At 41.4% G+C, this 15,400-nt stretch overlaps 1 protein-coding gene across 1 annotated transcript in view; it reads right to left on the bottom strand.

Annotated features, from left to right (window-relative positions):
- adamts16 (ADAM metallopeptidase with thrombospondin type 1 motif, 16) overlaps window positions 1–5,652 on the bottom strand; it is a 51,395-nt gene extending 45,743 nt beyond the window's left edge. Inside the window, exons 1-3 of the mRNA XM_026185423.2 lie at window positions 5,341–5,652; window positions 5,145–5,235; window positions 1,745–2,103 (exon numbers count right to left, since the gene is read on the bottom strand). Coding sequence (XP_026041208.2) covers window positions 1,745–2,103; window positions 5,145–5,235; window positions 5,341–5,427 — 537 coding nt within the window. The 5' untranslated portion in view covers window positions 5,428–5,652. The remainder of the gene's footprint in view (window positions 1–1,744; window positions 2,104–5,144; window positions 5,236–5,340) is intronic.
- Window positions 5,653–15,400: the final 9,748 nt, after the last annotated feature.

The following is a 15,400-nucleotide window of genomic DNA, read 5'->3' as shown; positions in this document are numbered from 1 at the left end:
ACAAATCAATAAAATTCTCAACAGAAAGTCTGGTTGAACAAAAAAGGTTTGAGTCAACTAAACATAGCTGTAGTGGTAGACCGTTCCAATGCCTTGTGCCACAAGTGCCACAGGCTGAAAGGCTCTGTCTCCACTAGTCTACAGTCAAATGTGTGAAACAACTAACACATGCTGAGCCTGTGAACGAAGACTGCAAGCAGCAGTGTATTTTGTAAGAAATAATCTTGAGCCTGGTGATTTAGTGCTCTGTGTGTGTACATACGGTCATTTTAAACTCTACTGGCAGCCAGCGTAAAGAACATGCTGACTTCAAAACGAATAAGTGTGTAGGTAAGTTTTTGTATTAATTAAGTCCTTTGTTCTCTAGTCCAGACTGCTAAGAGGGTTAATATAACACTTGGGGTCTTAGCGTGGCACTACCTCACTTGAGCTTATTACAGTAATTTCTTCTTTATGTTCATGCAGCACAGGAGGACCACCAAGGCGAGAACTGGAATTTAGCCAGTAAATCTAAACAGAATGTAAACTAGTCCAGAGGATTTAATTCAGATTGATTCAGTCAGCATTTTTAGCCCAAACTGCATAATAATGACTTTTATGCCTAAAAAAGATGGACTTATTATACATTAACGAGTAGAAAGAAAAATAAAATTGCTTCCAAACACTGCTAGAGCAGATACCGAGCTTCACTCTGACCAAACACACAAATACAGCTGATCATTTAAACACCAATAAATCTGCTCAGGTTCGCATGTGGATATCCGCTTACTGTCTGTGTAGCTTTTAGAGTGCTCAGAGTTTAATTTCACCTGGATTGGATTTGCACCCATTTCAATCCTCTTTAAGCAGTGACAGCTGCAAATGTTGCGGCCTTCAAGATGATGCAAAGGTGCTTCTCGTTGTTGGAGGAATATTCAAAATATTTTTATATCCGTGTAGTAAACGCCATGTGCTAAACGTAAAGATAAAATACCATCAAAACATTGTCATGGCATATTTGGCCCATGTGTATTTTTAGAATTTTCCTGGCTTGTAGCAGACATGATGTGAACATGAAGCTTAGCTTTTCCATCCATTAGTTATTCATTAGCCGACTTACAACTAATAATGCATGACACGCTGGAGCGAGAACCTCCTGTGTATGTTTTGCCAACTTATTCGGTGGGTTTTTAAGTCAATTTAAGTCAATTTTCTCTGCACATCAGACAGACAATGGACTGACTCAAAAACTGTGTGAAAGACAGCCATAGAAGCATACTGTCGAGAGTCATAATGTTTCATCAAAAAGTATGGCGTCTCACAATGAAAGAATTGCAATTGAATTGAATTTACTGTCTGTCTTTTGTCTCGGGGTGTTAAGTTACTATATTCCAAACTTTGTGTTGAAATCCAAAAAAGGTCAATAACCTCTCTCTTTCTGCCTCCCCGGTTTTGCCATGACAAGAACTCTGACACTCAGTGTTTATAGTATCAGCGGTCCCAGGATGAGCCAAATTTCTTTGGCTCCCAAGCTCGTTTTTTTTTCTCGGTCATTGAGTGCAATTAGAGAACTCACTGCTAAACCTACATGCTGCCAAAACTTAAGCAATATAAAAATGTCCCTGAGATGCACTTTTATGATGAATTTACCGTGAAGTCTTTTTGACTGATACAGATGCACACACACCCTTTATCTGAACTATTTACTGACTTTCCTTTCTTATCTTCAGAACCCATCCTGCAGCCCATCTTTGTTTTGACTCACCATCCCCATGCATGTGGATAGTGCCACAGAGGAGTTGACCCTTGACCTCAGTGACCCTTGGTAAAAGCAGAGGTCATCCTGATGGTAGGCCCTCAGGCTCTTGGTGCCATTCTTTCCCAGGACCTGGATGGTGAAGCCAGGTGCAATCAGGCTTTCTGAGGCGTCCCTCAGCTCCATGTGGAAGTCCTGCCCCAAGCCTCTGAGTCGGAAGTGGACTGTTTCGCTGATGCTTTCAGCGACAGATGAGTCTGCGTCTGAAGCGAGGGATCTGCGCCGCCTTTTGCGCTGGTGGTGGGCAATTTCATGAGAGACGTAAGCGCCTTGGTGGTCGACCTCATATGGAGATACAATCTCATATTCTGGAGATAAAGGATGTTGAAGGAAGAAGAGGCAAGGAAAGGGACAGGAAATGTGAAAAGACAAATGAAACACTGAGTGAAAATTGCAATCACAACACCCACAAAAAAGGCAGCCACAAAAAGCAACTATATCTAGTCTTTTAATGTGGACATATTAAATATAAAGACATTTCTTAACTTGGAACTATGCAACTGAAAGCCTGCTGAGAGGTTTTAACTGTGATGAGAGAAGACTATATTTTTACAGATACAAAAAATAAATGTTTAGCCTCATGGTAAATCTATACTAATTTGTTGTGTCAACATAATTAATTGTGAATTGCTGCACATTGTGTCAGCTGCTGCCTTGGTTACAACACGGTCTAAAACTACAGCTTTTTGCTTTTCTTTGTTAGCTCTCCTCTGCCTGCCTCATTTACTTTTGCTGACGGGGTCAAAAGAGGATTACGAGAAAAGGAAGCTTTCTAGACAATTCCAGGCCTTTTAGTAGAGAGTGAATCATGTTTGACCAAGTACTTTATTTCTTTTATATAGCTCAAACTGGATAACAGCAAGTCATAAAGGGAGATGGTTGAATGTCATTGTCAGCCCTTGTGTTGTAGTCCAGTTAAAAGTCTAATCATGCTGTGATCATAAGAATTAACGGGCTTTCCTCAAAAGGTCAAATCAAAAGTAGCTGATTTTATACTGACTCCCTGCCTTGGTCCAAGTTTCATTTTGAGGAAAAATCATGTGACAGAGAATATTGCTTAAGGTCATCTGAGGAGTAAGAATGGCAGAACAGACTAAGGGACATCTTTTATAAGAAATGAACATATTCACTCTTGCATATACTTGAAATATATATAGAAAAGGTGCATGATGGCCAGCCATCTATCCATCCATCCATCCATCCATACAGGGTACATCCTGGACAGGTCACCACTCTGTCACAGGGCTGACACACAGAGACAGACAACCATTCACATGGATATTCACAGATATAACCAGTTAAGAAAGGACAATTAAGATTACTTTTGGATTGTGGCAGGAAGTTGAACTTACGGGAACCTACGCAGACACGAGGAGAACATGCAAACTCCACACACACTGGATTCAAACAGAGGACTTGCTTTCTGTGAAGTGACTGCACTAACCAATGCACTGCTCTGTGTTAAATGTGCATGATTGCTCTCATTTTAAATTATTTATTTATTTATTCATTTTTAACATAACTTTTGTTACTGTCCTGGGAACTTAGTTAAAAGGGACACTCGATGCTGTCGTGTTTTAAGTCACACAGCTTAAAACATTTTACAGTTGATGCTTTAAGAGTAATCTGGCAGCAAACAGACATAAGAGCATCATGGCTGATTTTGGCACAGTACTGGAATGGCCACTGTAAATGTGTTTAGCCATGCAAAAGTGATACGGTGTCACTTTTTTCAGGTTAAAGTGCACAGAAATAACAACAACATTGGACAGTCAATAAGGGCATGTCCCAGTTACCGTACAGGCTGACCTGCTTTAGCAAGACCTAACAATGAGTATATATAGCACTGAGACAGACAGGTTCTGGCAGTGGGAAAAACATGCAGGGTGGCAGACTGTGTGTCATCCCTGCCTGTGCCAATGCCTGCTTTTTGGTGCATCTTGGTCATTCAGTGTATCTACACACAGCACCCTGTCCTCAGCAGCGGGTGAATTATTTAAAGCACATTGATTTGCTACGACTGCATAAGTTTTAGCATGGGCAGCCAAGGCAGGAAGCAAAGCCTTGACATGTCACCAGTCTTATCTATCTCAGAGTTACAGGACTGCAAAGAGCAAACACATGCCCCAAGTCTCAAGCATTTTCTATGCGGAAAGCAAAGCTCTTAAGCAAACCCAGAAAATGGTCCTCTCTGTCTTTGCCTCTGTCCACATCCCCCGAATGCATAGACACACAGTTGCTTCCAGTTAACTGCTTGTCCCACCCTCACACAAAAAACAGCTGCGGCGACCCATGTCTGACAGTATACAAACAAAGAGTCCGCGAGAACAGAGTACACATACACACACACATGCACAGACACACACACATGCACACAGAAAGAGAGAGACAGACAAGGCTGAGACAAGATCCTGCAGTTGTTGGTTTGTTGGTTTAGTGGCTCCTGAGTGCCATTAGCACTGATGAAGTCTTCAGCCAGTGGGCACCTTGGCTTAAAGATGATAAAGGAATGAAAATATGAATTCTGCATATGAACTCGTTCTAACATATGAATGTTGACACATTAACAAGGAGAAGTAATTGTTGAAGCGCTGCCTATGACACTAACTCAAAACACAAGCGAGGGCTTTCCCATTCCTTTCTGTTTCAGATCATCCGCACATGTGCTCACAGAGAGTTCATTTATGCAGACATATTTATGCACTTTCATGGTAACAACAACAACAACAACAACAAAAGATCTGGTAGAGAACTGCAAAGAAGTTGCTGCGTCATCACACCACATGGGGTTAGATCCACAAAAACAAGAACAGATGAAAGCCTCGCTCTTAACTGCTGGCACTAATAATTGACAAAGCAGGCATCACTGCATCCTCAAGGAAGAGTTTGGTCACTGTCCCAGCTAGATTGCTCTGGGAGCCATTTTTATTGTGTGTGTGTGTGTTTTTTTGTCACCCCCCCCCCTTCTTGTTCTTGACACGTGTGTTGACTTGACACGTTAATAAATAATTCCTTTCATGTAACGTGAAATAAGTGAAACGACTTTTACAGAATGAAAGAATTCCTTATTTTGCTGTAGACCACAGTTTGAGATCCTCTGCAGCATGCACCAACTAGTGACTCCGAGTCAGGGTACAGGTTGCCCCCCAGCGGTGAATGGCGGTAACGCACAACGCAGGTGAGCGCCGTTTGATGCTGCTGACCGCTTTATGGGTGAGCGAGCGAGAAGTATTTATTGTCTTAATTCAGCTGAAAAGCATAAAACAGACCAGCAACCCACAAAAACATCATTACAGTGGCAAAAACACATCAACACTTCCCCCCTCTGTTTTTCTTGTTTAAAGCCTACCTGTGTTTTGAGGTAAATTGAGAGACCGTAGCAGAATAGATGCGCCTTGATCACATTCGGCACTGTCAGCACCAGCATTCATAAGAACGCTCTGCGCGAGAAGAAGTGCAAATGAACTTGTTTGAGTAATTATGCAGAAAGCACTTGCTTATTTGAGTTCCTGAAAACTTTATGAGCAGCATGCACGCAGACTTACGTTGCCCAGGGTGAGAAACCACAGCAGGTGGAAAAACGACGGTCTCCAGTTTCTGCACGCTGCGCAAGACAAACGCAAGAAATTCATGTCCGTGGATCACTTTTAACACACCTCCCAGCAGTATCGATATCTTAAATAAAACAATTCAACAGCAGCAGCAGAGGCAGCACTTCTGCTTTAGATGAATGAAGCATCAAAGAGATTCGCATGCAGGCTTCAGTTTAACCACTTTGGTCTCCATTTATTTCCATGCGGAGTTCCAATCGCGGTAAACTGCTTGAACTCCAGTCCTCTCTCCCGGCAAGTCATTTTCTTTCTTTCCACTCAGACAGCCCTACAACCTCCCCCCCCCTCTCTCTCCCTCCCTCCCTCATAGCTACGCTCACTCGGCCGCTCTCTCCCCCTCTCTCTCTACCCAGTGACCACCACGGATCCTTTTGACTCCCAACGAAATTATGTGATTGTCTTAAATAGGCCGCATCTCATCTTGGCAATGGCAGACTCCTGTAAAAATCGCACAGAGTCCGAATATGTTTCTCTTGGGAGCCCGACGAGGGAGCTCTGCGCACAATACTCTGTGTGAGTGTTTTCTGGTGTAGGGGGGCTTACCCTAAGCAGGCTACAGCCTGTAGCCAATCACATTTGGCACCTGCTTTGAGAGATGTTCTACTTCTCAGCTTACATGGTCGCTATGATATTTAACAAACACACAAAAAAATGGTTTTCTTTATGTCCCCCATAAGGTCAGGTTCGAATATATGAATCCAGTCATGTGGATCTAGTGGTCCAAACGCGATTCAGAGATTACACCCCGGAGCAGGTAATCAGTAATTTGTGATGGTTTACAGTCTGAAATTTAACCACTGACCCCGTTTAATCCGCTTGCCGTTCTCCCATCTCTCCAATATTCCACAGCTGCACTGATAGGCAGCGTGCCAACATTTCTGAACTCCCTGCAGTCATTCATAGAAGTGCTCAGGAGTGTGGGAGCCAACGCATCGGGAGCACTTGTTTCATATTCTGAAGTATTTTATCATCCTAAAAGAAAAAACAGATGAGATCTCTGCTGTACGGCAGGGGAAATAAATGTGTGGTGTTTACAGAGTGATCTTTGTGGCACCGAGTCAAAAAACATCTGAATCAGAGTGAAAGTCATTAAAGGTGATCTTCAAGCCAGAGGGTTTATAGAGTCCACAGAGGATGAAATGTATTTTTGCATATGGTTTCTAATTTCTACAAAGCAGAAAGATCAGACGGTGGCATATTTTGATGACTTTATATTTAGAAGCATTTAACTACATATAGCATGGGTTTTCGTAACAGAAACACTGGCATCTAAAAGCTCATATAGATTTGATGTTCAGGTGCAGCGCACACTAGATAGAAAGTTTACTTTGGTAAATTGGTAGGAAGAGAAGAACAGAAGCTAACCCAATAGTGAACTCAGCTCTCTATGACACCAGGTCTTGTGGATTTGTTTCCCTCTGGAATGCAAAGTGTTTGATGAATCTTCCAGATGGCCTGTGTCATGTTGCATTAGTGATAGCTGTCATGTATGACAGATTAATTTGTTCTGAACGTCAGAACGTTAATCAGTGAGTTAGAAATCAGTGACCAACAACTAACTTTCTCCTGAACCATAGTCCCCTACAGATAGGAAGCAGGATAAGCAAATGCAAGAACATTTTCATTCTGAGAGTAATATGTTATAAGCCTATAAAACCGATACATATACAGTACCCACTTCCAGATTTCTGCCTCTGTTTGCCAATCCTGGGTTTAATCAGTGATAAAATGCCGTCATGAATACAATTCTTACCATATGTTTGGAGGTTCAGGAAATCTGTGCTTTACAACAGCAGCTGACACTGCAAGCACCCCTCCTCGTCCTCCTCCTCCCCCTTCTACATTATTACACAGACCCCTTGCTCAGACACATGTGTGCACTCGCAGCAATCCAATACTCACTCTGCATCTGTGTGTCTGGCATCATGTGAATGTATGGAAAATGTGCTGCTCTTATACATCTGTGTGAGCAAATGATTGATATTTGTTCAGCAAGTGCAGATCTTCACAGCTGACTGGAAAGTTGCCACACCTTTGGCCCCCGAAGGCGTCTGACAGCCTTTTGTTGGGATGTACGGCAGGATGCTTCACTGTGGGATGCGCGGGTGGGCAGATCAAACTGGCAGACTGAGAAATAATTGTTTGTTGTTTGTATTGTTTGAAGGAACTGAAAAAAGAAAGCTCCTGTACATACACCAAGTGCTGTGAGTGTTTTGACCCCCGAACCTGTGAGCTCCTGTAGGCCTCTCAGTCTGCCTGCACGTCTGAGTGCTTGTTCTTCTGTCTTCCTGTCTCAATCAGCTTGGCTTAAAGCCCTACTGTCTGTCTTCAATAACATCTGTGGATGTACAAAGGCAGAGAACTGACACATAAAGGGAACTCACTCCAGCACATAGTCTAAAATATACAGTGCAGTGAAAAACAAGAACATCAATCATGGTTATTGTTGGAAATTAACATTTTGCACATTATTGAAGTAAAGAAAAACAGGTTAATCACAGGTTAAATATAAGAATACTTTCACATACATACAATGCCTTCAAATCCACGATTTAATCCAGATTAAATGCCAGTGATTAAAGCTTCAGTCTAGCAGTAGGTGGCTTAGAACCCACAAGAAGTCTCCAGACTCCCCCACCCCAAATTTCATTACAGGATTTTTAACAATCTTACAAGTGTTAGCATCAAAGTGCATGCATGTACAGTTAGAAAAAGATTTTAAAAATTTGACCCGTGTGGGATGTTTGCCAGGAAAAAGTCTTTGCTGTCCAAAAGAGAAAATTAGAGGAAATCTAAAGTTTGCCTGTAGCAAAAACCCGGCCATTTGAAATACCTTGGCCTTCGACAGATGATCTAAATTGTGATCAAAGTTGTTCAGTGAGACCAAAGGCAACCTTTTTTTTTTATGTCGTGCTTATGTTGTGACACGTAATTTTAGTATCTGAGGTCTAGTCACACTTGTTTACCTGTGTAAGTGCATCTAGATACAAAGAGGATATTTGAATTGCAAGATGGACAAACTTTCTCCAAAGTTTTCTGAACTTGGTGAGGCTGAATACAGAAGAAAGTCAAATTGCAGAAAGATGCTGATCAAACAACAGCCGCATTCCAGATGCACAGCTTGTTTTAGACTTCTTTGAAGGTTATATGTGAACAAGGGACACCGAAAGAGCCCGAAAAGAAGACATTAACTGCTTAAAATATGTACGAAAATTAATTTTTAACAATCCCAAAGAGCATCTTTACTGCTTCAGCAACACAGAATGAATAGAATTTCCAGAAGATGTCTGAGACCACTGAGCATCAGCCATCAGTTCCTCTCATTTGTTTGTCTACTTCCTACTTGGAAAAAATATCACTGGCAGACAATCATGCCAGGTAGGATTAGCACATCATCAAAAGTAAACCAAAAACACCCCAAAATAACTAAACACCTACTCTCCTCCTAAGGATCGATCATTTCAACAGCTAAAGCAGATAGCAGCTGCCTATAATTAGCTGTCATCAAGGTCTGCGTGCGTGTCTGGTGAGAGCAGACTACGCTTGTGGTAAGCATATGTGATTTTGTGTGCATGCTCTCGTGTGATTTATGTGCATATGTGTCTTTGTACGTTAGTGTGAGTCTGTTCACGCATGTATGGATGTACTTATGTGTTTGGGTCTTTGTGTGTTTGCGTGCACAATAAGCTGACAGCAGCTGTAGAATTCCTCTCAGCGCATCACAGAGGGGTAGACTGATGGCAACTGACACGGAGCAAGAGTAAAGGGAGGTGGGAAACGGAGATGAAGGTGGAGCGGAGCAATGGGAGACGGTGGTTGCCAGGCAGTGTAGATGATTGAAGGGTTAGTCAGAATTTGCAAAAACTCTGCACCGCTGTCGAAGAATACCAACGTCTTTACTGCTATTGTCCTGACATTGTCTAGTACAATCCAAACACCTTGGATGTATCACCTCAGTGTGAAACACTGTTTCCCCTAAATATTTGCAGATGGATACTACAGCCTGTTTTTGGTTTTGGATTCACTGCTGAACCTCACCGATCTTCTTTTTGTATATTTTAAAAGCAAAAATAGTTCTTTTTTTTAAACTACACCTTTTATAAGAAGTGAGAATAATATACACTGCTTAAAAACATAAAGCAACACTACAAAACCCATCAGATTTCACCTAGAAAAACAGTCATTCTCAATATCAATGCATGAAATTCAACAAGTTAATTTATTGTTGTTGAGATGACGTGATACAATCTAGCATGAGTGGTTAGTTGCTTCGACTCACAAAACAAGATCACACAAGACTTCAACTGACAGGAAAATCACTGGGGTCATAAAAGCATACACACACCACATGTATGCTATTGCTATTTGTTGTGGTTCAACCCATCAAGGGCAAAAATACAAAGAAAATTCTGTATCGAGCCTGGTAATCATAGGTTTGCTACTTTTTTTGTTCTGGACTAACAGCTCGGCAGCACAGTCCTGAGTTTGACTCCCCCGTCAGGCTGGGGGCTTTCTGTGTGTTCTTCCTGTGCTTGCGTGGGTTCTTTCTGGGTACCCTAGCTTCCTCCCAAAGACATGCAGTTAGAGGGCTAAGGTAAACTGGTGATTCTAAATTACACATGAGTGTAAATGTGAGTGCAAAAGGTTGTCTAAATGCTGACTAGCCCCTAGAGGTCTGGTGTCCCTCTATGGATATGCCTCTTCAGACCATCACTGATTCACCAATGTTGGTGGTAGATCAGTGAATGATGTTACAGGCAACATACACTATTATATATTGTACATATATTTATTAGTTTCAGGTTGGCCATTCTTGTATTTTGCTCGTTTGTGTTGTTGTGTTTGCACATCTCTGTTGCTTGTGGGGCTCGCACACAAGAATTTCACTCGCATGTGCTGTGCCAGTGTGCCTGCACATGTGATGTGACAATAAAAGTGATTTGATTTGATTTGATTTGATTTGATAACGTTCTCCACAGCTTCTCCAGACCCTTTCCTGTTTGTCACTCGGGGTGAACGTACCATCCTCTGTGAAAAACACAGGGCGCCCGTGGTGGGCCTGCCAATTCTGGAAAATGCCACCCGGGCTCCACGGTGCCGGGCAGTGAGCACTTGGCTCACTAGAGGATGCCGACTCCTCAGGCCACCCTTATGAAGTCTCTTTCTGATTGCTTGGTCAGAGACACTCACACCAGTGGCCTGCTGGAGGTTATTTTGTAGATCTGGCAGTGTTTTTCCTGTTCCTGCTTGCAAAAAGGAGCAGATGCTGGTACTGCTGATGGATTAAGGAACTTCTATGACCCTGTCTAGCTCTCCTAGAGTAACTGCCACCTCTCTGATTCTCCTCCATGCTTAAGAGAGACCAAACACAGCAAACCTTCCGGCAATGGCACGTATTGATGTACTGTCCTGGAAGAGTTGGAGTACCTTTGTAACCTCTCGAGAGTCCAGGTATGTGCTAGTAGTGTCACTCACCCTACCCAAATGCAAACCTAGTGAAAAAACAGTCAGAAAAGATGAGGTTGGGGAAAAAATGTCAGTGGCCTCCACCTGTAAAACCATTCCTGTTTCTCATTGTTGCCCCTCTAGTGCTCCTGTTGTTAATTTCAGGAACACCAAAACAGCTGAAGTAGATTGAACCCCCCTCTGCTACTTAACTGACCAGATAATATCTGAGAAGTTTAACTAACTAGATGCTGTACTCTGATTGAAAAATGTTCCCCTAATTTTTTTGAGGAGTTCAATTAAGACGAAATGCCAGTTTGGCTACGTTGTGCAGACATGTGAGGTACATTTTCATGCCACAGTTTTGTCTTACGGTTGTTTCAGTCATACTGAATCTTACAAGTTCTTTAAATAATGCTGTGCAATGTAATTTATCAACACATTAGATTCCAACATTCAGCTGCAATGATAGCCCCATATGCTTTCTCTTGAATTTAACTACTTATAAACCGTTTAAAACCGTTTAAAAATCATACCATGATAAAATATCTGTTTTCACATCAGCGGCAGTATACAGTGTGTGCCGTCCTCTGCACTATTTTAGGAAAGCAACATGTTTTGCCATACTTCTTTACAACAGTCTTACTCACTATAAAAAATAGACTAAAAACAGTCCATGCACATTTCTCCATATTTTATGTTTGCAACAGCAGCATTCGTTTAAAGTGCCGTGCAGCACTATTAGACTCAGCAGCACTCCGGTGGAAAGTTGCACTTGGGATATGTTAATGTACTTTTCCAACCTCTTACCCTCTTCAAAAGCTTCCACTGAACTAGATAATGTATGGGACATGGCTGAGTGACTCAGGAATTAGTCTTCATAATAACCACTGATTAGTGTAGTTATTGTGCTGTCATTGCTTTACATCAGTTGGCCCTAGAAGTTTTGCAGCATGGGAGGTCCTGCTCTGACCATGTTTGATCATGTGAGCAGCTACAGTTCACGCCGGATCATGATCCTGGACGGAGCTGACATGTTCTTGATTAATCAGATTTATAGTAGCAATCATCATGTTGATCTATTGCTATCAAGGAGTAGCGTAGGTTATTAATCCAATCAGCTGCACATTTTCATCTGCAACAAGTGTCCTATTAAAATAATGGTTATGCTCTGAGCACTTTAATTACACCACTAGCAGAGTTAATGGTTGGAGTCACAGTTTCCCACTCTAGTATGTAAGTAATGAAGACAACTGCTGGGCATAAACAAGATAAACATCTGAGGTGCACAGCAGCAACTTACAGCATGCACAGACCTTTTTTTAAAGACCTCAACTCTTTTTAAAAGGTGCTTCTTGAGCTATATTACCTCTTGCTGATATTTTTTTAGTTCATATTTTCAAAAAAAAAAGGGAAACTTCATGTCGGTCACCTACATCCTCCTGTTTCTCTCACTGGTATTAAGAGTCCAAGATAAAAATGAAGGGCCAATGAATTGCACTAATTATTGGTAGTATGCTGTATGTGATCAGTGGGGCAGAAAGAGCATCTCTGGAAGGGTGAAACATAAAAACAAAGTAGCCAGTCTTATGACACTCTGCAGGGGTGAGAGCCTGCTAAGGTTCATCACCTCTGTGTTGTGTAAGCACCCCTGCTCTATGAAACTGCTTTCATGCTGGGATGAAAAAAAGATTTCTACACTTACTATCAGCAATGGCAGATGAAAGCTAGCCTGTTTGCAGGGCTCTATCAGAGGTGATGCTATGCATGTGTACAAAAGGAGTAATATACTAGCCTTAGCCATTTCCATTGAAAGCCATTATTCTCTGAATTGCTCGATTCTTGCATAAAATGCAAAATAAATGCGATGCCTGTTTCAGGAGCACACAGTGAGTCTCACCTTCGGCACTGCACTACAGTAGCTCCATTTTACAGTGCCAGACCCAAAGGAAAGTGTCTCTCTCACTCAAACATTTGCATGTCTGCAAACTAGTGGCGGGGTTTCATCCTGTGGGAACTGATGTCTGGGCAAGAGTTTCTGTGCCACACAACCTCGCCAGTGTCCAGAGTGGTGTGGAACTTGACCTGCTGGCAAGAAGATGAGAAAAAGAACAAATGTCTTCATTTAGCTCAAACTTCATGTGTGTGAAATGCTTACAGAGTGGAGCAGAATTCACAAAACCTGCCAATATAGCTGTTTTTATGTTGTAGATCATGCAATGAAGAGGTCCAGCGTTTCTATTTTAATGGGTATAACATAGACTTTCAGATAAGTATTCTTACTGTCTTGACAGACACGACTACTTCACTCTTCATTTTTACAGAGCGTGCTAAATATCTTGCTCCTACCGAGATACAGCCTGTGTCAGCTTATTTAGTTGCTACCATAGCACCATTCATTAAACCTCAGGAGTTTCCAGGTACCAGTGTAAGTCAACCAAACTGAAGTTTTTAACTGAATTAGATGAAATAGCTTAGTCAGGATAATGTTTGGAATGATGCTCTTTTTTGAGACACAAAATTAGTTTGAAAGACTCCAAAAGAAAATACTTAGCCTTTTTTATTAGTTGGAGTAAGTGTAGCTGCTCGGATCTTGCAGATGTTAGTTTACTGATACTAGTTCTGAATTTGATGAGTCAGTTACATTTAAAATGTTAAATGGATCATTGCATGCAGACCTGTTAGTCACATGCTTTCAATTAAAGTGCTTTTGCACCATAAATTCAAACAAATCAGTTACACCAAAGTGCTAGTCAAACCCACATTGTGTGAATTAGATGGTATGGATTAGAAGTTCCCTTGTTGGCACAAAGTGCCAGCAAATTCCAATTCACTACCAGTCACCAAACCAAAGCCCGACACTCCCACCCCCGATGATAACCAAACTGTGGAAAGTTCAGACCACCCAGGAATACACAGACGCGTGCATGTGTGCTGTTCAGAAGTCACTGAAGTTTTTTTTCCCACAAAGTCCTGTGAAATTTGCAAAAGCTCAACGCTGAAATATCATCTCACTATTACTAAGATGCACTGTGTAGGTAAAAACGTTTTGCCAGGTGGCACAGTAGCGTAACTTAACAAAGAAATTACTCTCCACCTGGATAATAACACTTGTATCATTGAACTCTCCTGCCATGACTCCCATCCACAACAGATTTCACTCATGGTGAATAGAACATCGTGTGCGGTTGCAGAAACCCTTTACCTTCCACTATGAAGGCCTGCTTTGTTCCATTAGTATTAGCTTAATATGTTGAAAGTGCAGACAAGCTAAAAAGATGTATCATACTAATGGCCATTCGAGTTATGGTTTACTCAGAGAGAAGAACTAATACATCCATGAATACATGGCCATGAAAAAAGAAATTTTGAGGATCTTTTGTTTTGTTTTGGTGCTTGACAAGTCTATTATTATTGCTACAAGTGCTAGTAATGATGATACTACTACTAATAAATAACAGTAATAATAATCATCTTCCCTGAAATTACAAATATACACATCTAAATAAGATGCACTCCTCTCCAAGGAACAGACAGTCAGGTCATCACTTTCGTTAGCATGTGTCCCACATCATCAGTTAGGTGAACAGATGACCGTCCATAGCAGAAATAAAGCACTGTGTTGGTGTTTATGTTCAAAGGTCCTTAGATGTAAGCTCAAGCTGTCATGGCTGACTTAGTAGCTACTTCAGTGAACCTGAAAATGTCTGTTTTTAGAAACATCAAACACTGATAGAGACCCATGGCCGTAAAAATGTGTGAAACAATGGAAGCACCTGAATCATTTACACTTGATCTCAGTCTTTGACACCACATTCTACATTGATTCGACAGTTCATCATATGCATGTTTCTATCTCTTTAAGAAGAATAACAAAAAATCCCCCTCCAATTCCTTCTCCAAGTGTTTGATTTGCTGGGTTTTGTGACAATGGCTGATAAAACCATCGTCCATAAACTGTCTAATTCTGCTGTCACTGTTGTGACTTTCAAAAAAGGGCCTCCTTTGGAATGTGGTGTGCCCCCTGACCCCATAGTGGAGGGAGTTTACATATCCATGTCTTTGCTAGTGAAAACCACATTCCTACCTTTGATCTGGGTCAAAGATGAAAGACGTCAGAGGTTTGATGCTGGCAAGCGAGACTGACATTTAGAGAATTTTTTTGTTCTTGTGTTTTGGAAGGCTGAGACAAAAATACAAATAAGTAAAATAAAATTACAATAAAATGTAACCAGACATGATCGCATACAGATGTCAAGTAAGCTATCACACTGACTTATGATCTGTTCCTACTTAATCTGGCCCTTTGTAAATATTAGAACTTTTTGTCAATTTTAATCATCAAACATTCTTTTCATTTCCCAACAGTCTCTGCGTGGAACACCCAAACACATTGATAAAGATGGCTGTTGATTTCATTGAGTGATAACAGTTATCATTTGCATACATGGCTTTCTTAGTCTGTCAATGTAAATCTGATCGCACTAAGAACAATCTGCTGTGGCTGTTTGCAAAATTAAGAGCCTCGCCTTTTTAAAATATGTATTGT

The sequence above is a fragment of the Astatotilapia calliptera genome, chromosome 11 (genome assembly GCF_964374335.1).
Source record: "Astatotilapia calliptera chromosome 11, fAstCal68.1, whole genome shotgun sequence".
Classification (NCBI taxonomy): domain Eukaryota; kingdom Metazoa; phylum Chordata; class Actinopteri; order Cichliformes; family Cichlidae; genus Astatotilapia; species Astatotilapia calliptera.
This window is presented reverse-complemented; position numbering and strand designations above follow the sequence as displayed.